This window comes from Dermacentor silvarum, chromosome 9 (genome assembly GCF_013339745.2).
Source record: "Dermacentor silvarum isolate Dsil-2018 chromosome 9, BIME_Dsil_1.4, whole genome shotgun sequence".
Lineage (NCBI taxonomy): Eukaryota > Metazoa > Arthropoda > Arachnida > Ixodida > Ixodidae > Dermacentor > Dermacentor silvarum.
The window spans coordinates 92,773,184-92,801,060 of record NC_051162.1 but is presented as its reverse complement, the minus strand read 5'-3'; the positions used below and the strand labels follow the sequence as shown (position 1 = coordinate 92,801,060).

The following is a 27,877-nucleotide window of genomic DNA, read 5'->3' as shown; positions in this document are numbered from 1 at the left end:
CTTTATGTTAGGTTCTGCCATGCACGGTGCTATACTTCATAAATTGTCTGCCTGGAAAGTTGCCAAACTATGGCGCACTGCGTGTCGTGCTTCAGCCTAACTTCTTGTTTTTTAGAGGCCCATCAGTTTTATTATTGCTTTTTCTGATGCTCAAACCGCTCGTTCATTTTTGCATCGAGAGCGTAGATAATCCTTTCCCTGATTGACTGAACTCACGATGGTCTGCTCGAAAACTGCGAAAGGCTGGAGAGGACAGTTACCTGCTATCCACATTTCACTAAAACCACTTAACTCAATTTCATAAAAAACATTTTTTTATAGATTTTAGACAATTTAGTAGATGTTTTGAAATGTACGGTTAACGTCCAGCACGTTGAAACCACACTTTCGACAGTACGGGCAACTACACCATACACTGCACTCTGCTAATTGCATTGCCGCTAATTGCTGCAGTGCGTTTTTATTTGCTGCTTCCAGTGATACGGGTGCCTCGGAAGTACGCGGCCGCAAGACATTGCTGCGCAAACCTACATTAATCAAACCTCTCCCGACTTGAGTGCCTCCCAACGCCAGTGACATTGAAGTGGAAGTTACTTGCGGAAAATCAGAGTGATCGTATGCGTAACACATCTTCAATTTCGCCACGTCTACGCATTAATGTGGTCTTGCGGTCACTTGTGCCACAGAGTTGAATGTTGGCGACCAGGTGGAGCAAGCGGAGTTAGGACACAGCGTGATAAAGTATGTTGCGTCCGATGGCTGCAGGTGGCACACGCGCATTTACTTGAAGAATAATTCGGACAGAACTCATCTACGATGGCTTTCCAAGTACGCGCACAGCCGAAACGAGTCATGCGTGAGGCGCGCCAGACTCGAATCCCGCGCTTCCCTCCGGACACGTCGCGCCATCTGGCGGTGCGCCCATGAAGTACGCGAATGCTCACTGACCATAGTTTGGTGCCAAAGAGGTTAGTCGAAGAGCCGCACGTAACCAGAGGCACATAACCACGCGAACGGCCCGCCTTTTTAGACTGCCCAATCATCCGGATCGGCCCACATTTTTTGGTGGGATAGGTGGACAGCCGGAGAGAAAAACTGGTCGGACAATGGCAAGAATGCTGTTCGCATTATTAGAACGAACATAAACAGTCGTCGTTCGCATGATCGTTTTCGGATATTTGCCTGAACCTGTAAAGAGGCAATTCGTATTCTTCGTTTCAAAATGTCCAAGCTGGAGTTCGCAATACACTTAAAATGCATTTGTATGAACGCGAAGCGCTGTTTTTGGTTGCAAAGGCGCAGTAGCTGGCCCCGGTGCTACGCGCGCCGTGACGCCTAGAGTGACGGATAAACGGCCCTTGCGCCTATGTGTATTCAAGCGCCATCCATCTTCATGGGAAGTGTGCGCTTCGCGTTTTGAAAGCGCTTTAAAGAGAACATGGTTTTCGAGGCATTGCGTTTTCACTTGCCTCATTGTGAATAGAGTTGCGTCATCGCGTGTTATATTGAAGGAAATGTGTCAAATATAGCAAAAAAAAAGAGAGAAAGAGAGCAAAAAAAAAAAACGTTATGTATATAAAGGTCATACGAGAGGAGCAACAATATGATGAGAAGTTCGTATTGAATAACGCTGAATATCGATCGCTATTCAAAACACAATAAAACAGTTACATTAAGTTGTTTTTTCACCATCGATTTAGTTTATATCAGCCGGTACCATAGTTAAGAAAAGCATGGCAAAACAAACCCTCGCAAAGATAATTGATATTCAGTTACACCAAAATAGAAAATGTACATGAGATAGGAAAAGGTCAAGCGAAAGTTAACATTATTTCCATAACTATTGTGTTTGTCTTGGAACAAAGTATGCAAATTAGGGCCTTCACCGAAACGTTATGCAACTACTGCCGAAATACGCAAGGTGTTCCTTGTTCTTGTTTGTACCGAACGCATGTTTTATTTTTCGGTTGGACGTGAGCTCGGCCCACTTTCATTCTGAACGGTTCAACCGGGCGGTACGGCAAGCGTTCAGCTGCTGCAGCTACAGCCTTCATCACCGCATCTCAAAGAACCTACGCTCATTTTGAAAACCACATCCTGCGAAGTACACGTTGAACTGCACATAATAACGCTGAACCAACCCTGCTGCGTCCTTGGTATCGATAAACTAGCGAATACTAATGAAGAATGGTTAACGAGGTTCCAAACTCCTAACTCTCGTTACACATATTCTTTTTATTTATTTAAGCTCACTTACTGCAGTCCTGCTCAGGGTTATTCCAGGAGTCGGTAGAAGGACAATACAAATATAAAAGAAGAGAGCAGTGCAGGAAAATGAAACACGGGCCAGTGCATTGCAGTCGGTACGTAGTATAAACGAAGAGCTCCTAAAAAGATTTGACGTGAGTTTAGGTTATAGCTCACGTGATAGCTCGGGCGATAGCTCAGGAGCGGTGTCGGGGCATGGCGTTCGAACATTTGACAACTCGTAGGAGAACCTGTGTTTGATGACGTCAGTGCGCGCAATGAAAGGTTTTGAGCTTCGACCTACGACGTCTCCTGGATGCAAAAAGCACTGAAGCGTGAGGTAAGCGTCACCAGATAGACGACAAGATGAGTTAATAATATCGTGCAGTAGTTTCATAGATTCAATGTGCCACCAAGTGCGCAGTAAAAGCAAATTTAAAGAAGTCAGGGTGGACGTGAGTGATAAATCCCGATAGTTAACAATAGCAAGTGATACGAAAGGCCTTCTTTTGAAAATATCCAATTTTGTGAATCTCACACTACTCATATGTGTATCCAAAATCAAGAGGTGGCTGACAGATGGAGTAGCACACGCGAAATAAGGATTATAAACAGGGATAAGTGCCTCAGAAAGGCTGGCCAACGTTTCGATAGGAGGACCTATCTTCGTCAAAGATGGGTCCTCCTATCGAAACGTTGGCCAGCCTTTCTGAGGCACTTTATCCCTCTTTATAATCCTTATTCCTCGTGTACTTAATAAGTGTACGGCACTTAATAAGCACCCCAGGTTGGTCAAATAACCCGCAGGGTTGCCATAGGGTGTCCCACACGATCGAGATGGTGATTTGGCGCGTTAAGCATCATCAGTCAATCAGCCGATGTCCTCTCTTTATCTTGCGTCACTTCGCACAGAAACGCTAGCTTTTTGTAGCGTTAGCTACACTGGCCTAGCCAAGGCCGTTTCGCGCGGCACATCAAGAGCCGTGCTGCGCATGCGCAAGGATCAGTGATGTCACACGGCTTGCGCACCGGAGCCGGCACCTCTCGCGCACTCCGCCGCCGCCGCGCGCGGCTCACCGGCGCCGGTCTGCGCATTCCAAGGGAGTGACGTCGTAGCCGTGGTAGACGCACTGGCGCCGGCGCGCGCTCGCTGTGCAGTCGCCGTCTGACACTGCGCTGGAGCCTCTGCGCTTCTGACTGGCGTTTGCCAGTGTGGTATAGCCATGAAGAAGGAGAGCGCAAATGCTGCTCAACAGCGCAGAAGAACGGAGAAGCTTGACTCATCGGATCCCGAAGTAGTTGCCTGGCAATTAGCGGTTGAGCGTAGGAAGAATGAACAGAAGAAGGCTATATACATGTGCCACATAATACGTACACCGCGTGTGTTTCATTGAAGCAGCAGTAAGCATGAAAATCAAGCTAATCCTTGACAATCTAGACAACCAGGAAAGCTAAGAATAATCAGCTGAACCTTTGCTAACGCTACGTATATCCTGGCATAGCTGAGCTAAGCCACTGCAACTTTTTGTACACGCGGGCTGCTGGCTACGATAGCACCGATACTTCCAGACGTGGCGATCGCCCCTTGACTTCCTTTGACGGCAAAAATAGTTTAGTCGGGTAAACCAAGGCGAAGAAAAGATAAAAAGCTGCCTCAGAATAAACCTCTAGAAACAGGGTCCTCTTCCCAAGTCCTGCCGTAACGAGGGCTGACATTTTGGCTCCCGAACTTTCGTTTTTTTTGTCCGGTCCTCTTCCGGTTGAAATTAGCGATGTGCTCTCCGAGAAACCACCGCAGATATAAAACGAAACTGGTAGAAGGGAAAGGAAGCTTGGAATAGCCAGCTGACCAAACGCTGTTGCGCCGGCTAAGCCAAATAGAATAGCAGGCAGCACGCTCACCAGAAAAAAGAGAGTCCTTGAGATCAATTGGCCAGGACAGATAGAGAAAGAACCGCACAGAATCGAGTCCCAGAAGCACAGCCAAGGCTAAGAAAGCTAATGTAGGAAAAGCGAAATAAAATACTCGGACCTTCTAATCCCACCCTTGGCACAAACACACAGTGGCCCTTTGCCTTACTGTGGTATAGAACTGAAATGAGCGAAAGAGAAAAAGAAATGAAAAAAAAAGAGTAAAAGGCAGGTAAAAGAAAAGGATAGGGAGAAGCACGATGAAGACGAGCGGCGCGCACTTAATTCCGGCTGCTCAATCAACCGCTAAGCCTCGCCGAGATAAAATATTAAGTCTGACAAGAGCTTCTCTCCGACTCGGGCGGGAGACAGCGAGTGACTTTGAGCTTAAGAGGGTGGCATGGGCTGCCCCCTCCTCCTCCCTCCCCACCCCCCCCGGCTCGTCAATCCCCCCTCCCCTTCCCCCCATTTCTTTTGCCTCCTGAGAGACCCATAGACTGCTAAGAAGGCGAGCAGAATTTTCGGGAGCTGTAATGGGGGCTCGGGGACGCGAGTTCCAATTGGACCGGGCGGAAAGTAGTGACTTGAGCACCTCGCCACACCGTGCTTCACTTCGTGTGCGCTTGTTTGTCTCGAGTTTTCGTGCCTGCAGCTCGCGTGCGTAGGTATACCAGTGGATATTGAGTGCATTGCGGTGGGATTGTGTAGTACCTAGCAAACGAGATAGGAGTAGACGGCGCGGCAGCAGCTGTTCGACTAACGGCGCAGCCGTCGGCTGAGATAAGAGACGACGTTGAACCGAAGGAAAGCGGGCCAATAGCGAGCGGACCGGAGGACTACTGGGCGGCTCGCAAAGAGATCTTATTTGGCCGCTGCGCTACGATTGAGGTACCTCCCAAAGAGGTTTAGGAAACCAGCCACCAGAAGGCGAAAAATCGAGAGACAACGAGCAATAACCACTTTCGACGGTTTAAAAAGAAAAAAAAAGAAAACGTGAAGGTGATTTCGCGGCTACTGAACTTGTTTTCCTTTCTTTCTTTCTTTCTTTCTTTCTTTCTATTTTGGCTTGTGCGCCTGCCTCTACCGGCTGCTTAACAGATCACCGAAGGGAGAAATTTGTCCTTACTTTTCTTTGCGCCTGATGCGGTACTTTGAGTCCCTCCCGAGAAAACCACACAGCACCTTTACTGGAACGTTCCTTCCAGCACTCTCATCGTTCCGTCCAAACTTTGTTAATGGTGGGCCCATTAAGTGCGAGATTTCTTTCTCCTCCTTAGTCTTTAACGGAATCATCTCGGAACTTTATCTTCTTCTTGCCTTTTTTTTTTGTCTTCTATATTTCATTCATTACAACTTCCGTCTTCGAAGCTCCCGAACGCGGTCATTAAACAACGAAATTTACTCCCACCTACCTATTCGCTCCACTGAACTTCGCAGAGGCAGCCAAGTTGTTCCGATGGCACTCGCCTCCGTCGTTTCATTATTATATGCAGCTTCGGTAATCGCATTCCACGTTTAATGCGGAGTTTCGCGTCTATTCTGGCCTTTTATACACTTAGCGCTAATGCTACGTACCCGGAAATGCATTTAAAATTTTCCTTTTCTAGAGAAGAAAGGGCAATCCCCTGAGGCGAGGACCTTTCAGAAAGAGCGCCTGAGGTTTTCATCAGGGTGCCTTTAGGCAGGGTGGGCCTAACATACATTGAGGAGTGTGAAAGTTTCTGAATGTTTAGAAGACGAGGCATCTCTGACTTCCAAAACGTACCGGACGTTTAAATGCAATATCACCTGCCTTCAAGTTCTCCACACATGGGAGCTTGATAAGGCAAAATCAGTTCTTCTGAAGCCCATGCAAGGTGGAGGTAAGTTCATGACAGGGGAAAAATTGTCATAAACCCGACTGTGGCAGTAAGCTTCAAAGAAAACTGATAAGTCGTAGTCCGGGATTAGAACCAGGGACCAACGCCATGTCGGGCTGGTCGCTCTAATATGCAGAATGGCGGCCAATTATCCGACAACTCGAAGCAATGGAAAACTTTATATGAAAAATCAGTTCTACGGAAGCCCTCAAGGTGGAGGAAAAGTGCAGACGTTGGCCCCGGATTCAAATGCCAGGCCAGGACAAATTTTTCAACAACTGCGAAGCAACCTTTCTAGGAAAGCCTTATGGCTTTCTTTTATAGCATCGTGGTACGGTCCAGTGAATGACAAATGTTCCCTTTCTAGAGCATAATAACTTCGAAGCAATAACTTAAGCACTTAGTTACCGAGCTATGGGCTTGGAAACTACGTAGCAAAGGCTTAAAATGTGCGCCGTAATTTACGAAATGCACTGGCTTCTATAAGCGCTGCTTTACGTGACGAACTCGTTTATTCTGCACCGCCGTGTGTAGGATACGAAACAGCGCGTGCCTCCGGTTGACCTCGTTACTTCTGTTTTAGAGCGCAGCTCTTCTACGCCCGTTCCTTCGGCGAGCGTCGGCGGCGTAACCGAGCGAACGAGCACAGCGAAAGATGGAAGAATTCGCCGACGATTGCGATACTCCCTAAGGCGAAATTTGACCGCAGCTCTAAACGTGTTTTCATTTCGCGATATATTGGCCGGCGCGGACAACCTGCCTCGTGCGGAACTTTGCAAACGGAGTGAAATGTGGCGCGACCGCCTCGCTAGTCTGGAAATCGCGAGAGACAGCGCGTGGGTGACGCGTGGGCGCGATTCACAGCAGCCGTCGCCGACACACCTAGCAGACGACGCACGCTACTCTGGCGCCACCTCGTAGCCATCGTAGCCACACTATGCTTTTCTTCTCACGCTTTCGCCATACCCTCCTCCTCCGCTTTCCGCCTCAATTTCCGCTGCACCCTCTTCTCCGCATTCCTCCTCGCGTCTTTCATCCCCCGCTGCCTTCAGCGTTTGATAAGCTTTATTTTATTGCAAATAAGAAGTTGAAGTCTTCCACATCGAGGGAGTAGACTTTTTATTTAAGTAAACGACTTTTGTTTTTCAAAACTTGTTAAAAACCACAATATCAAAATGAAGATCAAGCTTACGCATTTCAACTAAGCATTAAAAAAAGTGGTATGACAAATGTTGTAAACTGCATCTACTGAGATGTTTAAAACAGGCAAAATGAATGTAATATACACCGAGCGTTTAACTACACTACTAATTTGTGAGCAGGACTACTGCGAAACCATCGTAACCAAGATAAAAATTTTACGTAAGCTGGAAGCTCATATGCCCAAATACCGTGCAGTTTACGGAACCACTATTAATTTCTTTGATCTTTTTTTTAACGGGAGAAGGGGGGGGGGGGATGAGGAGGTAGAGTTACGTTTCTTTGAACTTTATGATTCAATATTCTTGAAACTTACCGATTTTTGGTGTTCTCTCTTTTTTTGCAAGCTATGTAGGCTCTGAGGGGGCCCTTAAATAACATTCAGCTTCCTACCGTAGATAGAATTCTGCTTTCTCTCTTAAATGCCAGAAATTTCTTTCAGACTGGTTGACCCTCTGTCTAATGAGAGCATTTGCAGAGTTTCACACACACTCCAATAGCGAAAACGAAGTTGGGCCCGAGCTAACACCTTCGTTTATTGCCCTGTAATTGCAGTCATGCTCACTTTTAATCCACGGAAAGGTCAAAAGCCACAGAAAAAAAAAGAAAACCGACACCTACAAATTCGAAATCCCGCACCAATAAAAAAATCCAGAAAAGAAAACTAAACGAGTCCACAGAAAGTTAGTCGCGAAGAGCTATCGCAAAAGCTCTTCGCGGCTGTCCGTTAGTTGCACAGGCAATCTAAATTAGGCCTAGTTGGCGGGAAAGTAGGCGCCCACGACAGAACAGTACAAATAAACTAGTTACCCAAAACAAGTCGAAGAAAACAAAAAGGGCGCCGAGAACAAATCTAGGTCGAGAACTTTCTTGTTTTGCTGCTTAGGCCCTCCCATGCATCGACACAGGTATATAGCGCGGGAAATGCACCAGGTACAATAGGCGCGTAAGCCTCTACTGCAGCATTGCGCGCTCCCGTGGGCGAAACAAGAAAGGAAAATAAATTAAGTAGCATGGGATTACATGTTCGACGGCACTGACAACCGCACCGAACCAATGTCTATTCATGTGCCGCAATTTCCCGGCTATAGTCCACAGTCGTTGCGTTATACGCAGGCCTTTGAAGAACTCTTTCCGTTCTGCACAACTAACTTACACAACTAACTGAAGTTCTTCTGAAAGTTCTATTACAATAGGAATAACTTTTTTCGTCCTCGACTTCTATCGACGGAGAGGTGAACGTAAAGTGACTTTGTCGTCGGCCTCAATCACGCAAAAAATCTGTCCCGAAGGCTGCCTTGGTGTCAGCGAATGACACCTCCAACAAAAAGCACCGGTAAGTGCATCTTCTCACATTTTTTTTTTTCTTTTAACTCAAGAAATGATGTCCCGCCCGCGATTTCAATGTGTTTTTTTTTCTGAAATACACTTATATTCTTGTTCTACATAAGAAGCTGGCCGAAGAAAGAGCCAGTGTCCAGGACGTTAGTTCCCCATAGATTCTATTTAGAATCTGGAACATTGTTGTAAATGTGCTCCACTTAGTAGAACCTATGTTCTAACGAGTTAAAGAGTCTACTAAAAGCTCTAAATATACAGGCATGCAGGCCTTCTTTTCAATGTGGGCGTTTCCCTGCAACACACCATAACCCGCGTGTCCAAAATATACAAGACACCAGCTAGCGCTCGCATTGTCTCACCTCTAGAGTCATAGCGTTGTCGGTCATGACAACCAGTAAGTGCTCGTTTTCTGTTTGTTTCAAGCACGAGGAATGCACCTTGCACCTGGGGGTGTTTTTGCGCAGCGCAGATGGAACCCCAATAAAGAGGTGTTCGCGTCAGAGACGTTTGCTACACTAACAACGTCGAGTTTCAAAACGGCGGCGATGAATTCAGGGACGGAGGGCCTGCTCGTGCAGACTTCGGTGACAGTAATTTGAAAGAGTAGTGTTACTTTACTACAGAGTTACATTTTCCTTGTGACCAATCATAGTGAGCCTTCTGCACTGCGATACGATAGATCTCAAAACTGGAGCTCCATGAATTACTCCCGCAAAAGGGGTCGCCCGCACTTCCTTTGTTAGCAGAATTAGCATACTCGATCTGGAAGCATAGCAACTTATGAATTCAGTTGAACGTATCTCACACAACTACCGAAAACATAATGCACATCACTCTTTTCACGCCAAAGGCTCTTCATATTGGTCGGCATATGGGATTGCTCGCTAAAGCCACCTGCAACGAGACCATTTAACACTATTACGGCTTTTATTTTTCCAACCGTACACCATCCACACACCTTACTTTGGCATCGTTGTGCAGAGGAAAGACGCGATTATTCGATGAAGCAGGTGACGCATGCGCAGGCGGCGCCATTGTCACGTCACACGTGACGCAATGGGAGCTGAATTTAACTTTGCCGCTGCTTTCAAAGAGGCCTACGTCTGCCTCTCCGAGCGGGAGTGGTCACGTTTGAGAGCGCTCCACTATGCCATAGTAGAAGTGGTTCATCGAACTCAAACCTGCGCCTCGTCAGCTATTACAAAGCCTACAAGTGTTCAATTTCTTGTAGAAAAACTGGAGCAGTGAACGGCTAATCCAGCACCATCAGAATAGGAGACGCTTAAGCTTCGCCTTTAAGAGTGGAACGCGATAGATAGCATTCAAAGATCCCTGGCTGCTTATCAGGTTTTTTCTCGTACATTAAAATTACAATCAGACGCTATCATGTCTGTAGGTTGTGGTTAAGTCGAACTTTACGATTTTTCTGACGAATTTTACTTTCAGAAATTCAGTTTTTGTTCACTGACACCCACGCCGGAATTTCTGCGACACTGGGCCCTCAACGCTATCGCGTTCAAAGTTCACTCTCGCTAGGCTGTGCCGCCCTTGAGTTCGACACGTAGGGTAGAGATGTGACGTGAAGACACTCGGACAGCAAGGCACAAGGATACCTAACCCTGTTGACCATACCAGAATGTGTCTGTCTCCATAGGGGACGCTGGCGCAGGAGCTCGACAAAAACATACCGGAGCAATTATTCGGAACTAGATGAGCCATGTGTACGCTGCAGCAAAAAATCCGGACATCACTCAGCACATCCTAATGGAATGCGAAGGGATTCACCCAGTGAGAATCGTAGGTTACGTACACCTTCCAGAAGCTCTGGGATTTAATGTGGGCGGAAGCATCAACCGGTCAACAGTCCAGATAAGCAAGAGACGTTTAGAGTACAGGTGGCAAAAAAGGAAGGGAAGACCGGATATGTACCGGATATGTCGCAGTCATAGGTAGCGGTACAAGGTAGATTTTGAAGGAAATCAAATATCATTAAGGAGATGTATTCAAACATGCTAGATAACAGGCATGTATAGCATAACTGAATAAATCAAGCAGGCTGGGTGACTATTTGTCACCGCCTCGTTTCAAAGGGGAGGTCACTGAGTCGTCATCATCCATCGAGGCAAGTGCAGCAGCCCCAGCCTTCTACGAGGTGTGTGAGCAGAGCACTCATGGGCTCCACCAGTAGAAGGGTTGGTCATTTCTGTACACTAAGGCCCATACGACCTCTGCAAAACAAACGAGGCCCTCTACGAATAGGAAGCGAGCGCGATTGGAAAATTGAACCGTTAGACGCCCACAGTATGCTTGTTACATAACTCAAGCTTGTAAGCTTTCTAATATGTAAATAAACGCAAGTTGCGTATTTGGTTAAGTCATTTCTGTACCCTAGTGCCCATTGACCGACTGCAGCACGCACAAGACGCTTCACGTCGTACCCCACTGCGGCGGCATCCCTGGTACAGCCTACCCCTTTTCTTATTTTTTTAAACAGCGAAGCTGTGTAACCTGGCCGTTTGCCGTCAATTGTACGCTGGAAAATCTCGCCGAGCGACGACGTCACGTGCGTCGCTTAGCGACGCCTCGTACAGCTGGCGCGAGGCGTTGCTAGGCGACGCACGTGACGTCATTGCTCGGCGAGGTAACCACCCTCTCTCAGGTTGCCCTCGCCACAGCCAAGCATTGCGGAGCCCCCCAGTGGCCGCACCACCCTCGCCACATGCGCGCGCCGCAACCGCCGCGCCACAGCCGCGGATATGACGTCACTGCACAGGAAAAAAGGTCCGTGTCGCCGCGGCGAGCGGACAGTACGCCTCGCACCACCGCGCCAAGAAAATCGCCGTGATTATGGGATGGCCGAAGAAGTTCGTCACTCCCGAGGAACAGGAAGCGCGGCGCGAAAAGATCCGTGCGGCTGCCCGAGGACTGCGCGCAAACCCCGAGTATCATCCCGATACTCGGGGTCGGATAAGTTTGGCTAAGAATCAGCCAAGCCAAACCAAGTTAAGCAAAGGAAAGCAAAGACAAATCTAGGGAGGGGCCACCAGCTTCGCCGTTTGCCCAGTCTTCGCACAACTTAGTGTGAAGCTGGTCTTAATTTTTTTCTTTTTTGAAACACAGTTAGTCTATTGAGTGGGGACGCACGAGAACAGAAATAAACAGACTTGAACGTGGGGTACGAATTGACTCCTATAGAGATGGAGTTGCAAACAATTCCCTTGTCAATGGAGAGGAGTTTACATAACTGTTAAATAAATAAAGAATTGACTCCGGTAAAAGAAGTTGCGAGGGCACACTTTGTAAACAGAGGCGTCGTAATCTGCCGCGAAGCAGAAGAATCTAAACAAATTGAGATAAATAGAGGTCTAGTATTACTTTCTTCCCCCCTCCCCCCCCCCCAAAAAAAAAAACAAGAGGGGGAGCGGTCTGGGAGGACTTTCCAAGCAATACAGTTCATGAACAGAATCTGCGTACTCCGTCTCGAAGAAGGTGACTTCAAATTAATTGTTTATTATAGCAGAATAAATGACTCCTAAAGATAATCATAGGTGTGATTAGCACTTTATTTGTTACCTGGGATGATCTAATTAATTGGGAGCCAGGAGACGTGTAATACGTGGACTTGAATATACGTCTATCAAAAGAAAATAATAATAAAAGGAGGCGCCAGCCCCTCCATTTCCCAATTGAGGTCGTACTCCATATGGAAGCTGGAGAATGTGAGTAAATGAACGTAAGTGTATAGGCGAAACAGTAACTCCCGTGAAAAGGTGTGATCGCACTCCCTGTGTTAGAGTGATTTTTAATCGTCGAGCACGACATACCTCGTCAATGCCCTCACGTCGAGTTACAGTAAGGTTACGTGCTCCTCCCAAAGCTCTAGTTTCGCTTGTGCTTTTCAAGATATCGACGATTTTTCGACACAATAGTCCTGCACCTGTCTGCATTTAGATAGTTCACACAGCGTACACCAGATATTCAGCATATGAACGTACAGCCTTCGGACTGCGGGCCGGAAAATACGGTAACTTAACGGCCAAATGCCCAGGGTGTTACCCCGAGAAATGAGCAAAGTACGCTCGATGAGAACGGAAAGTTGGTGATCGAAGCTGGTGGTACGTCCGAGGCCAGAGGGCCGGATGCAGAACAGCGGAAAAAAAAAAGAAACGAATCTAACTTGCCACAAAAAAAGGGGGGACTTGGGCGAGAAATTGCCCAGGAACTGTAACGCAGTGCCATCACAGCCGGAGTCTGCTGGCCGCAGGCTCCGTACCTGCCGCCCAATCGGAATGTAATGTTAGCGAGTCCTGCGGGCGATTTTTGCCGCAAGTGCCTCTATAAAGAGCGGTGCACCACTCGAGTCTAGTGGGCGGTGCGTCGTGATTGGGTTTCGTCCCGCGGAAACGGGAACACAAGAGCAACTCGAGAAACTACGTTATTGGACCGCTTTATTGCCTCGCTAGCAGCCTGCCTGCCTGCGTGTGTGTGTGTGTGTGTGTGTGTCTGTGCGCGCGGGCGCTTCGTCTGCGTACGAGCGACAAGGGCCGAGGAACAACGCAAGTAGTTCCTGGAGTGCTTCGGAAATTACCTTAGCGGTTGGCATCGGCGCCACGTGCTTCAGGTGCAACGAAAACGAGAGCGCCGCTGGTGGCCGCTAGGTGCTTAGCTTGGCGCTACCGGCGTTTAGAACGTCGTTCGTGCATTCTTGAGATGGAAATTTTCGTTTTCTTTAAGGCAGGAGTGGTAATGAAATTACATTCGCGTGGAGAGGACACGACGTTCTATAGGAGACGTAAAAAAGGTTGTCGCAGTTTCACCTGAAAGGCGAAGCATCAATTGCGATAGCAAATTTGAAGAGAGCTATACGGAGTAATGATAGCAGCTTTATCAGCTGTATAACATTGGACATGCAGCAGCACCGGCAACACGCAGAACTGTTGTCGACGCCGCCGGCGTTTTGCCCGCGTTCGCTCAAAATGCGTGCGGCGTTGGTGACTGTTTGCGGAGCCTCTGATATAAATAGGCACTTGGTGCTGCAGCTAAACGTCGCCTCCCTTCCGTGCCCCTCCCCCCTCCTCACAGCCTTTCGCGCGTCGGAAGAAGGTACGTTTACTCTACATATATGGTGATTGTAGAGGAGGAAAGAGACGCCTACTTCTGCTGCCCTTAAGGGAGCACTGCGCAGAACGCGCGTTTGTTCTCCGCCGTGCGTTCACTCCCCGTGAAAGCGCGCGTCCCTCGCGCTATTTCACTCGCACATACAGCGTTCGGCGGCGCGCGGCGACGATTTGATCTCCATTAACGTCATACGGAACCTCACGGTGACGGCGACGGCGACGCCGACGGCAGAAATCTGCTTTTGAGTGTCCATATAATTGCTATCGCAATAAAACTTGGAGGAGGCTTAAGCTTCGCCTTCAAGAGTGGAACGCGATAGCATTCAAAGAGCCTTGACTGTTTCGCACACTTCCCGGCAACGGCCGCTTATGTAACCGTAATGTTTACCGGGAAACGCTGGCGGTGAACGCTACGCAACGAAGGCGCGCTGTCTGGTAGAAACGCGGCCTCTTTCGCGGCCGGTGATCCTTTATTGTTTGCACCTTTAATATTTCAGCCTGAGAAGATTTAGCATAAAAGGCATGCGCTGGCGGTGCTTTGTTTCAAGGCAATTGTTTGTGGGCCGTCACTCTCAAAATTCCGAGGAATAACTTTGTAAAGAATGCAAGACAAAGTGTGAGCAACTTTAGTGGTAAAATATATTTGGAGGGCCTGCGTGGTTGGGGATGATTTTCTCGGCCGCGGGTACCAATGCCGATGCCGACGCCGGATTTTCTGTGACACGGGGCCCTAAACGCTGTCGCGGTAATAAAAAAAAAAATGTTGCACCAGTAACAGGAGCAAACACCGTCGACACCCCCCTCCCCCCCGCCCCAGTTCCCCTAAATGGTTTCATTCGCTTTCAAAGAAACGCGCTCCTTACAACGGTACAGAAAACTAGGAGGCTAGAACATTCGAAAATTTCCTTGTCCCCCCCCCCCCCCCCGAACAAAAAAAGTTTGTTTTCTTTCACTATTACTTTTTAATCTGGAATGTTTATTTTTCTGTAATGTGTTGCTTATGCTTTACCACATAGCATATCTATATTGCGGCGAAGCTCATTGAGGGAAACAGGCTATTATGCAACGCATATTACACATTTGCCTCACGCGCACTGCTCAAAGCATTTCTCGATCTGAAACGTACCACGGCCTCAGCTGCCTGCACAAAACTGGCTTGGATATAAATCTGACTTCGGCTTGCTATCAAGCGCATAATTGCAATTACGTTACGGGTGTGCGGCATGACGCGTCTTTTTTTTTTTTTTCTCTCGGTGAGGTTGCGGCAGTTTTCGGGAGATTTATGGCCGTGCCCATACAATAGGGAGAATTTGTCTGAATTCGGGAGTGTCGTGCACAAATCATATGAGTTCGGAGAGAGAGAGAGAGAGAGAAGAAAGGGGAAAGGCAGGGAGGTTAACCAGAGGGGAAGGACCCGTTTGCTACCCTACGCTGGGGAAAGAGGGGAAGGGGGAGATAAAGTGACAGGAAAGTAGGGATAGAGACAGAAAGGGAGCACAGATACACAATCACAGTCAGTAACTGTCACCACATACAATCACTGCACTGCACAGCAGTACTTGTAGCGCTGTATAGCACTGTAAACATCAGTTCAGGCTACGGCCACTTCTGTAGTGTAAGAGTTCGGAGGTATGCGCATGGCCCAGCAGTGTCAGTGCACATACCAATTGCACATACTCAGTGCAATTCGCACGGCAATACAAAATTGCCGCGCGACTGGCCGCTCGAGCACTTGGCACTTTGCATGTATTCGCGGGCTCCTTTCAGGCTCGGAAAAACACTTTTATGGAGCACGTCTTGAGCATCAGAAAGCTGAATCGGGAGTTTTTCATGTTGCTATACAATTTTCTCATTGACACTTTGCATCTAATTGCAGTATTTTAGAAGTTGATTATTAACTAAGACTAATTATGTAATTAGGTGGAATTCAATGAATAATTGAACATCTCCAAAAAACAGCAAAAAATTTTACCTCGGTTCTGTCCAGCGACAGTGGCATTTGCCTTTTTAAATCTTGGTGCATGATAGTTGGTACACCCTGTACGTATGTATATATATATATATATAGGAACTTGGAGGTTGAGGACGCACGTACAAAAAAAAAACGATACTTTATTTCCAACGTTTCGGCCGGGGTCCGGCCTTCGTCGGGTCCCTGACGAAGGCCGGACCTCGGCCGAAACGTTGGAAATAAAGTATCGTTTTTTTCGTACGTGCGTCCTCAACCTCCAAGTTCCTGTTCCACTACCAGATCCCGGCATAACCTCACTTCATATATATATATATATATATATATATATATATATATATATATATATATATATATATACATATATATATATATATAGCCTGCCTGCTGCTGTCCTGTGAATTGTGCAACCGCTCGAACTACTGCGAATCAGTGTTGTCATTTTAGCGATGTCGTCGCTAGATTTAACGGCTTTCTTGTCTCTTCAGCCACACAATTTTCTGTGTAACGACCGGCGACCTTTTTTTTTTTTTTTGCGACGTGAGAGGGAAATTGGCGGCATTTAACCGAATTCGAAGTTCAGAAAGTTGCTTAAAAATAGTTTTCTAGGACGCGTTTTATTATTTAAAAGCTACATGTAAGCGGTCGACATTGGTTGTACGACGCGTGGACTTCGTCACCATGAAGCAACGGTTGCCTTCACATTAGTGGTCTCTGGCACTGTGCTTCAAAGCACGATGGGCTCCGCAAAATTCACAATGCGGTTACGAAATGCGTTTCTTATTATTCTTTACGAAACCAACTTGAGTGGGTTCCGGCACTCCGGGTGTTGTACATTACCTAAACACGTTTGATTGATGGCCATTTCCAAGATTTTCTGTATGTAAATTCACAAAAACCTATCGCACTAAGTTTTATGGAGGGATTTAGACCACAGCGCGGGAATAATAAGATAAAGCGACTGCAGAAATACATGCCTACTGAAATGGCGGAGCTCGTTCGCCCGAACCGATTGACGTTTGGCCAAATCAATGCAGCGCGATCTTATCAGGTAGATCAAGAGGCAGAAGCGCAGCATTGAACCTCCACAAAGGTAACGTAGTTGGCATCGCCGTGTTTACATGCGGCCAAGTGCGTGTCGCAGCATTCAGCTATGCTTTCAAGAGCGCCGAGAACTAGAAACATCCTCCAGAATGAATATGTGCCACTACACATGGGACCGAATAGAGAAGATGGACAAGAAGCTCGACGTGTGAAGAATTCGGCAACACAAGCTAGATTGGAGAAGTGAGCTGCATATAAGTGAAGAAGTCGGCAATCAAAAGCAGCGGATTGAGAAGAAAGAAGTGATGTGAACTGAACGGGACCTGAGCGTGCACGGAGCTAGTAAAGTTGAGCTGCAGGGAAGTGAAGGTAAGAAGCAAAGGGAATGCCTTGCACTGAAGATCGAAGAACCATTTAATCGATTTCCACTTACGTGTACAATCCGCCAATACTACAATTTTTTCTGCCACACCGGTTAATATTCTCGTACGGGAAAGTCAACGCAAAGATAAAAGTCGAGAGTGTACATTTTTTATTAAATTCCGAGAAAGCACGAGTACTATAGGGAAAATCATCAAGCAAACAAAGTCATAGTACGCATGCGCTGTACAGAGGCAGAGAAATGGGCCAGTGGAAGCCAGTCAGGCGTTCAGTAAGTCAAACATCTTGTCAAGCAACGCCTTATATATAATCTACAAAAAAAGAAAAAACGCAACGTCGGACTCTTTCTTAATTTATACCAGCACGCCCTTAAAATGAACGTTAGTGGCGTGTCTGAATGTCTATCTAGGAGCTTCTTTCTTTTGTTCTCTTACCCAGTGTGAGGGAAAATTTTGAAGATTTTCAATTTTTAGAAGAATGCAGAAAAAGTTGGCCATAACGCGAGCTTAGCGCAACGTTTCCTACATTTGTGGTAGATTCTTTCTTTCTTACATATATGCCATCTTTTTCTTTAATTGTTCGTTGTTCTTTGGCCATAAATTTTTTGCGCACATTATAAAAAAGTGTTTTATCCTCCTAAGACCCCCTGTGCAATACATTGCACATTGCCTTCAACTATTTTTAGAAATTCACTTCAAAGTGATTACGCAAAATATTAATTCTGTGTATGAATTACGGTGCATGTGTAACCGTAAAGAAGTGATTTACTCATATTCTAGTCGTCCGCTTTCGAGAAATTTGACACTAAATAGATTTAGACATCTGTGTCGTCCCAGACGGCCGAAAGCAACCTTGAGGTGTGTTACGAAGTCACTGAGATTGCGTGAAAATACCGGACGAGGCAGCAACCTAGCAATCTACTACACATATTTCAATCTTCATCGCTGCGTTTACATCATGAAATGTAGTTTTTATCATAGCTAAGATGAGGAGATGATGGAGATAGTGGAGACATGAAGACGCAGCTTTTGGTGTCTAACCGTGGTATTTGAAATTTTAAAAAATTCTATTTTCAAGTTCATAACATAACAGTACACAGTAAAAACCGAGCGATTTTGTCCCATACTTGTGTGTTCGGGTCTCAGGAGGTTATCGCATCCACTCGATTCTTCGTCAAACCAAGTACGTCGATGCTAAATTCTGGTCACTATGTACAAGTTTTCCTATCTGTTCATCAAACAATCAAATGTTGTGGAATAGCCAGCAAGGATTTCATTTATTTAACTATGGTATTATAAATGGTCCGAAGGAATACAGTGTTTCGCTTGCTTATCCACAAGTTTAGAGTGTACGAATGTTCGAAGAATGGCAATAGGTAAAGTGATCCTTATATCCATGAAATCACCAACATATACACAATCATCAAAAATTGGGCAAGAACCACCGGAGGACGGTTGTCAAAGATAAGCGATAGCTGCCCGATAGACATGCTCAGCTATGTTGCAGGGCACACTTCTTGATTAGTCCTAGTGGCTAATGCTGTGAGGGTGTCGGCGCTCTGACGTTGCACGGTCTCCAAGATCGGCCCGCGTTACATATAGCACTTAATGTTTTTTTTTTCTTTTGAGGAAGACTCCTCGTGCACTGGTATCGAGAATCGAGGATTCAAGTCAACACTTTCCATTTCACTGTCTCCAGGATTGACGCAGTTTACTGTGCCAAAGAGTCGTCTGTGCAAAGTGAAATAAATTAAGAGTCGAATAATACCTGGCTTTGAAAAAACAATCGATAACAATCAGCGGTGTCAAAATTCCCGCCCTAGCGGTGGCTCTCTCTGGCCAACAGATGCGGATCCCAAAGGCCGTGCTTTTGCTGACTGCAAGCGCCGGAAGCGATGGTGGAGCCGAAAACACGCCGTAGACGCCATACTTTCGACTGCACCTATACGCTTAACTTCGCACTGCACACTGCAACACTGACCTGCGTCGCGTCCAACTTTGAAAGTACTGTTTGAGTGCCAGGGATCCGTCTTCGTGCACCTCCGGTACTGTGAGAGTGTCCATCATCTTACGCAATCCACGCAACACAAGCACCAGGGCAACACCACACCACGTTGACGCCTTGCCATCCGAGTCGCAGCGTCAACACCACTCCCACCAAAGTAAATATCACGATGTGTTCTATGTTGCTCAAACGCCTATGATGACAACTCTGGTGTCGTTCTTGAGAGACATGAAATCAGCCCAACGTCAGTTTGTATTCGCAACCGAACACTGTTGAGAGAGTCTCAGCTTGAGCCTGATGCGCATAATAAAAATAACGCTAGAATGGTATTATCGTAATTGTTGCATTAGAGAGTTATGTCCCCTTTCACTTCTTAAGGGGTCGATCCCAACGGGACTAAATCTTGTCACTCTTTGGCAAGGCCTGCAAAAATGTTACGTAGATAGCTGCCACGCTATTTGTACAAACTGCACGGAGAATTCTCGCCGCAATTTAATTCTTTTTTCCACGCTACGAATATTTTTATCACAGGATGACTAGACAGTTTATCACAGACCAACTTTTGCGTTAACCTCTTGAGAGATCATGCAGTTTCCTCAATAAACGAATCATGTTATATTGCTTGAATCGTGCATTGAAATGCACCTCTTTGCTCAGAAGGCATCAGAAAGGCTGTTGTTGTCACTTGGAAATGGTTGCAAAGTTCGGCACACGACCTCCAGCACCATGCGAACAATGTAGCTGTCTACTTATTGCCTCCATTGCCAAAGTAAACTTCAGCAAATCTTCAAGCATACAACAATGCTTCTATTGCTTTCCTGAAGAGCGTATGCGTCTTGGAGGTGCTTTTCTTCGGAATTATCCCGAACATACATCAACCGTTCTTGCAAGGCCGACAATTGTATGCTATCACAAAGTTGGTGGCGTCAGTGGAACAGTTCTCTCATAGTCACACCGGAACCGTTGAAATTGGTATAATTGATGCTACATATCCTATTCACGTCAACGCCAACGAACCGCTTGAGCTTCTAAACACCTCGACTGCCCTCATCCAGCGAGCGTTTAGTCTACACCAACGTCTACACCAACTTTCAAGGCAGGAAACCATCGGAAAACCTCGGGGAAATCAAACAAAAGATAAGCCTTCGCTAAAGCCGGTCAGGGTCTGCGGCAATCCTTTTCAACACATGCAGATGGGCCCGCACTGCCGGAGGCCGGTGCCACGGAGTTGTTATCCAAGCTTGCCGACACTGGGCCACAAGGGACACTCAGAAGAGACACACGACGACACTTCTGCGCAATACCGTTGCTGTGAGACGGTACTCATTTCCACCTGCAGGCGATGGTGCAGAAGGCTTCGAGGCCATCGCTCCAGGGGACAGCGGGAGCACCACCGATTCGTCGCTATCACCACGGGCTCGTCCTCTACAGAAGCAGGAACACGGCGTCTCGTCGTCGGCACGCGAGACAATGGGCCCGCGACGCGCGGCGCCGGCGTCGTCACCCTCAAGAGAGAACCCCAAAAATACGGCTTCGGGCGACCGCGAGGCTTGGCCGACTGCGTGTCGACGCAGGCTCGCGGGCGCGGCAGGCTTCTTCGCGAGGGAGGCCCCGTTGGCTAGCACCCGGAATAATTTTAAAACAGCCGGTTCCGACGTGCCCACCCAGCGGGCAAGGAGACCATGCTCTCTCGGCACTGAGGTGGCAGCCGGTGGTGGGACTCGTCGGCCAAAGCGTGTCGCCTTTTTTTTCTCTTTGCCCGAGAGAATGCCGGATAGGTTGAGGAAGCCCGTCGTGCACTGGTCTCTTTCTCTCTTTTGCCTCTCCGTGCCGCCAAGCTAAGTCAGCGCTCTCTTTGTTTTGAGTCTTGTCTTTCACGCTCTCCTGGCAATTTCCTTTTGCTTGTATTTACGGCTCGTGGCGAGTATAGGAAGCCAGTGCAGACGGCAGTGCCGCGCACCTGCGACAGAAGCAGGAGCCTCCTAGCGTGCCAAGAAGTTATGTAGTTCGCTTCGCACGCTACGACACTGCGACTCTCGCTGTGACCGAATGGTGTGCGAGCTGCGCCCGATACAGGTTCTACGCGACGTCACGGACGCCGTATATCGAGTCCCATTCGCAACCTTGGTTTTACTGCAGAGATGAGCAGTAGATAAGATAATCAGATTTAAGGTGGCGCTGTAAAGATAACCACCTAAAGCGGGTTGGTTTACCCATTTAAGTTGCTTTGCTGCTGCTCTGTAGTCCAAGCTCTCGAGTATGATCCTAGCAATAGAATTGCAGTTGCTATTCCAGAGCCTGTTTGCCTTGAAGCAGGTCCACTGGCTTCGTATATTCAGGTAGACGCACAGCTCTTTGGATGGACGGGAGTGGCGATTTGCCTAATTTTGATGAAATAACACAATACTATCGTAATACCCGGCACAACTTATAGTGAATTACACTAATCCGTATGGAGCAAGTATTTTTGCTCCATGGTGAAGAATTTAATTTTCGCAGGCCGGTAAGGTTCAGGCTCTGGATTTAACTTGGTCTTTCTGAATTAACGGTGTATCAACGGTGTATTTGTATCAAGCGATCTGCGGTGCATCGGTCCATCGGTCTCTCTTACTCCCATTGGTGTATCACTTAGGCCGGAAACAGTAGCGTACCTCGTGATTTTCGCACGAGTCGTGTGGCTACATCCGCTAAAATATAGCGTGCAGCGTTACATTTAACGGGCGATTGCAAGATATGCTTATTTGAAATGCGCCCGAGAGGCTTGTCTGAAGCCGCTTCAGCGTCAGATAATCCTCCGAAATGCGTCCTAAGCTGACATTTTACACGCAACAGAAAGTGATACTTTGTATTTGCACTCGCTTATTTCATCTCGTGTGTGCGATATGCCTCAATCACGCAGTAAAAAGACATGAAAGAAAAAAAAAACTCAAGTTCGTGCGCCCATATCTCGGAGCACACAGCCGCGCACAGCGTAGTACCTAGCCCTGGCTCTTCAACGTACGCCTGAAGCGCTGATTGATGAATGGACAATGTGTATACGTACGTCAGAGCATCGTATGCAAGAGATACCTCAACTTCCTACCGCGAGCCATTTTAGGTGCGTCGTCATAAAAAAAGGAAAAAAAAAAGCTGTAGGTTTACTTGTTTTTTGTTGCCTCTCGCACTTTCGATTCGAGAAATCCTAGCGAGAAACCAACGCTGCGGAAACGAACCAGTGGAATTCACGAAAACGCCACCCTGTTTCCATCGACTTAATCCTTTCGTTGATTATTTTTTTCTACACTTTCTTATTTAAATGCACTGATTATTTGTTATGTATTTTTTTGTCAATTATTCGTCCCTTCCATTCCGTTTTGCTTTATATTTCGCCTTAAACATCTGAATCAGCACATTTAGGTAGGTCAACATCTCCAGCTCTCAATAAAGTGTTTCTCTCTAGCTCCGTGTTTTGCCACCGCAGCATAATAGAAAATTCGCCGAAAGAACGCTGCATGACGTCAGCGCTCTTGCACTTGCTTCATTTCCATTTACCCCCTCCCCCCCTGCCTTTTTTTTTTCTTTTTGCCTGCTACCGCGAAGCCTTCCAAGTGTTCGCCGCAAGACAGCACCAGGCGAGGAGGTGCAATTCCTCCTCTCTGGTTGCCTCTGCCATCTCGAATCCCAGAGCTGGCTGCTTAGGACCGAGGCGTCACGCGAGTCGACGTCGCTTCCCTCTCCGTCGAGTGGCGAGGAGGACGGCGAGTCAAGAAAGAAGCACCACTCGGCGACAGACGCGATTATTTTTAGTCGGCTGACACAACCCCCTCCTCTCCTTCGGTCTGGGCAGAAACAAGGCAAACGCGTACGGAGTCGGGCTGAGCGTGCAGGGCGGAACGGACGGTATTGTTGACGATGGCGTCGCCATGGCTGGCTTTTTCAGCGCAATGCGCGCGCACGAATGGCTGCTTCAGTTTCCCGTGGACTCGGTGCGCCTAACAAAGGCCGTTCCACAGAAATGCTAATGTGTTTCTACAAGGTCTTTGTTGGCTTATGTTGATCCTTCGGTGCGAAGCAACTGAAAATCGCGCATTCGTCACGCAAAAGTGGCGCACTTGGCTTCGCGCGGTTGTCACCTCGTTCGCCAAGCGCTCGCGCAATGACATTTGTCCGAGGCCCGAAATGATACTTTTTTTTTTTTGGGGGGGGGGGGGGGGGGGGGCTAGCCGGAGACGGTTTGGTTCAACCCCGAAATTATGATTTGTTGGGATACAAACCCCAGTACCTCAAGACAGACGACAGCGCAGCCTCTAGTTAGAAACTGACGCGTCTCTTAGCGGTTGTCCCTAAACGCTCAAAGCATTAATTCACTTACACAGCCTATAAGGGAACCGCCGGTACTCAGCATACCCACTCACAAGCTAATTCAATTACGCCACCGCTCGATCGAGCTCATTACATTGCCTTACATTGCTCGATCGCTCGCTCGCTCGTTCACTGTAAAGGTTACATACTGAGAATGGCACAGTCGACGTCACAAGCATTACGATCGCTCATCGAAACTTCATGAAGACGACGCACTGCGTCGTTTTCTCGGCCATTACCGGCCTGGCCTTGCTTGCCTCGTATGGCCGACGACAAAGAAAGTGCCTCGTCGGCGCTGCGGAAAAACAAATATAAAGAATGAAAGAATGCGCGTCGTGGAGCCAAACATAAGTTCTCTGGTTGAGCCTTTCCTTCCGCGACATATTCTCTGTTATTTTAAAGGACGCGAACCTTCTAGGTGCTTTTAGAAGCTCGCCGAAAAGAAAATGGTCACTTTCCATTTATATGTTGCATTTTCTAGCAGACAGATGGTTTACTTCAGGACTTATTGTTTTTCTCTTGCTCCTCTCCCCGCTTATGTTTTTTTCACCCGAGGTGAGCGAAAAAACAGACGCCAGACAGTGTGGCTGGTCTTTCTTTAAGCCAACGAGAAACAGCAAAGTGGCGCGAAAATGGGTTTATTTGCGCTAGCACTGCGGGCGCTAGGAGCCATTGCAGCCACCAGGCCCCAACACTCGCCGACGGTTTCGTCTTCGGCTTCGGATTGGCTCGCACGTCTCTCGCTTTCTGTCGAGGCAACAGTGCGTTGGCATCCATTACCGCTTCCGGTCCAACTGCCATCTGTTCAAACTTCTAGACGCAAACCGGCCGTCGCTTCTGCTAACTGTTGCCCACACAAAAAGAAAAGGCTATTTCACTTCTCTCTCTTTCTACCAACATGTAGGGTGGTAAACAAGACCAGCTCTTGTTAACTTGCAGGTCTTTTTTTTTATTATTTCACTCAATCCAGCGAGCGCGGAGAGCTCCTCGAACCCTTCTGGCGAAAGGATATAACCATAACGATAGACAGAGAGATCATTAAGACGTGACCGAGCACGGGAGAAACAACCCAGACTTGCTTAAAGACATCGAAGCAACATCGGGCGTAAGTGAAACCTCGGACGCTCGAAGAAAAACGGCGCCAAGAGCACAGTGTAAGCTCCTAATAAAAAAGAAATCATAATAAAAGAAAGAAAGAAAGAGAAAAGGCTTCTCGAAATACGGTGAAGGGAAGTGGTATTGAAACAAACCAGTGGCAAGAAGTCCTATTGCTGTGCATTTTCTTCTAAGCTTAGTTTTACTTTATTTTCCGCATCGCAGGAAATCAGCTGTTCTTGCGCCACCAAGAAGAAGGATGCTTCATGTTACCACGTGCCCATTAAGTTTTGCGTCCCAATAAAACGGTGCATCGGCGCGGAAGGCCGAGCTGGCGATAGGTAATCAGTAGATATCACGCTAAGGTGACACTATGTGTTTGCGGTATTCATTGTTATTTACTCGTCCGTAATTACCCACATCTTCGCGTACATGCACATTTACTTTCCCATCAGTCCAACAGTGCAAATAGGTCTATTACGGCTAGAAAGGTAGAGACACACTCTTTAAATGATTTAATTTTGGAAGACAGCGTCTTTTTTGGAGACTTCGGATTGATTTGGGGTTCCTGAGATTTGGGTATGTGGCCACTTTTGGTTGGATTACTTGAGGCCTTCTAGCGCAGACGGGACCACAAAAAAGGCGTCGAAATGAAGCTTGGAACGAAAAGGGCGAACCAAGTTAGCGTAGTGGAGAAAATTATCATAATCTGCATTAGCTCGAGCGTCGTCGTCTTCTTCCGCAGCTGGCTGCGCTGGCGCTCATCATTCCAGCCTAGAATTTCGTTTCTCTTCGGCCGTCGTAACGGGGATTCCGCGTTTACGTGGATATGAGCCAATCATTGTCTTACCGTAAAGGACAGATCTAATTTTGAAGCAATTTAATTTCGATGAATCGCAAGCGGCAATGGCGGGCGAATGCTGCTAACCACGCCGCCGAGCAACCTCGAGACATCGAACGCAAGCGACAACGGCAGACTGTGGCCATATACCGTCAATGACGTCGTTCTCTCCATCTCAGCCGAACGTGTGTGTAGCCTCATTAAGAAATGCAAAGATGTAACCAATAATTGAGAAATACTTTAATGAACCGTCGGTATTAACCCAGTCGTAAATACCGGGGCCGCACGTTTCGGCTTCGCTGCTGAACCGTCTGTACAGAGTGCTTAGGCAGTGATGTTTTTTTTTTTTCTACCTACAGTTGTTCGTGTCCACCCAGTTGAGTTTGATCAGGTGGAGGCATGGTTGTTGCCCGCTGATGCCTTGCAGCACGCAAATTATAACGAGTTGATCAAACACCGGTTGACTACTTTGCGCGTTGGTGCACCGTATTTGCGAGACAGATATACAGGTGAAGGTGCGGCTCTAAAATTGAAGGGGTAGTATAGGATCAACGGAGTATATACCGTCGCAGTATGGCGCCTTTAGTCCGGTAGTCCGCGACTATACGCGTAAACTGGGACTACCGCCCAGGTAGCCTTGCTTTGGCGTTAGTCGCGCCGAGTTAACACCTAGGTAGGAAAACACAGCCGCAGCGCCCGAACGGAGCTCGCCTCACGTTCGCGCCTGTAATAAAAGACGCCTGCGGCTATTTGGCAACGCCCAGCCATTCGCGTCACCTGCGTCGATCGGCGCTTTTCTGAATCGCCGGTGAAGACGGAGGAAAACAACGAAGTGTGCGATGGGAATTTGTTTTATTGCGATAGCAAATATATGTACACTCTAAAGCGGATTTCTGCCGTCGGCGTCGCCGTGAGATTCTGTTTGACGTCAACGGCGATGAAATCGTCGCCGCGCGCCGGACGCTGTATGTGCGAGTGAAAGGCGCGAGGGACGCGCGCTTTCACGGGGAGTGAACGCACGGCGGAGAACAAACACGCGTTCTGCTCTGTGCTCCCTTAAGGGCTGCAGAATTAGGCGTCTCTTTCCTCCTCTACAATCACCATATATGTAAAGCAAACGTGCCTTCTTCCGACGCACGAAAGGCCGTGGGGGGGAGGGGGAGGGAAGGGAGGCGACGTTTAGCTGCGGCACCAAGTGCCTATTTATATCAGAGGCTCCGGCAAGTCACCAACGCCGCACGCATTTTGAGCGAACGCGGGCAAAACGCCGACGGCGTCGACAACAGTTCTGCGTGTTGCCGGTGCTGCTGCATGTTCAAGTTTATACAGCTGATAAAGCTGCTATGATTACTCCGTATAGCTCTCTTCAAATTTGCTATCGCAATTGATGCTTCACCTTTCAGGTGAAACTGCGACTTTTTTTATATAAATACGCATTTGGTGCTGCAGCCCCATTGACGTCATACGGAACCTCACGGCGACGGCAGAAATCCGCTTTAGAGTGTCCATGTAATTGCTATCGCAATAAAAGGGCGAGAGATAAGGTGTGTGTGTGTGCGCGCGTGTGCGTGTGTGTGTGTGTGTGCGCGCGCGCGGAAGTGGATAAGAAGGACAGCGAGACAGAGTGTGAAACAGAGATAGAGCAGCAAAAGCAAGGAGGGTAATCAGGTCGCCCCTGATTTGCTACTCTGCACTGGAGGAGGTGGAAAAAGAAAGCAAATTGGGAAAAGGAAAGGGAAAAGTGAAAGGGATAAGAACGATAGACGGGCACACCCAACAGCGTTCAACCCGCAATGCAAAGCGCTCGCAGAGTCGGGTTGCCTTTAGAAAGCACATCATGGTTCTAGTGACTTCTGTGGGGATGACGGACGGGTCCAAAGTTCCAATACTTTAGCTCCCGTGAGCAATCTGTCCTCTAGTAGGCCAAATCTTGATCATCTTGATCAAGAATACAATGACAGAAGAATGTTTTTTACGGCCTCGTCGGAATATAAGGTTGAAATTCGTGTACACATTGTCATTATTCTGCGGACCAACGTTAGCTCATTATATTATTCATACTGATCATCACATAATCATGAAGCTTCAGATGACTGCGACATCATTAGACCACTGATTATGATTATTATCACATCCTCATTCGGTTGATGATTATGAGGACGTGTAATGAATAGGCTACTGCTGCTGCTGAGGATGCTCTTTCTCATGGTGGTGTATATAATGCATGCTTGTTGTGAATCATACTTCAGCTGCTTGCAACGTATCTTACTGGTTCTTGCACTTCTCAAAGATCGCCCAGGAACCTGCAATGATCAGACATCATCATCAGGCGGCCGATGATTGTGATTACCATCATTCAATTGAGCATCACATATCATTAGTCTGTTGATGATTACGAGATGTGATAATAATAGGCTGCTCCTGATGGTGATGGATGAAGACAGTGATCATATGATGCATTCATGCTTTGTTCATGCCTTCAGCTGCTCGTATCGTGGCGTACTGGATCTTGCATTATCGCCAAAAG

At 47.4% G+C, this 27,877-nt stretch overlaps 1 protein-coding gene across 2 annotated transcripts in view; it reads right to left on the bottom strand.

Annotated features, from left to right (window-relative positions):
* Window positions 1-27,877, bottom strand: part of LOC119463350 (eye-specific diacylglycerol kinase) — a 461,935-nt gene that overhangs the window by 432,662 nt on the left and 1,396 nt on the right. Inside the window, exon 1 of one of the 2 annotated variants that reach the window (XM_037724161.2) lies at window positions 19,050-19,257. The exons of the other annotated variant lie outside the window; for it this stretch is intronic. Coding sequence (XP_037580089.1) covers window positions 19,050-19,135 — 86 coding nt within the window. The 5' untranslated portion in view covers window positions 19,136-19,257. Of the gene's footprint in view, window positions 1-19,049; window positions 19,258-27,877 lie in introns of those variants that run through there. 2 annotated transcript variants of the gene reach the window in all.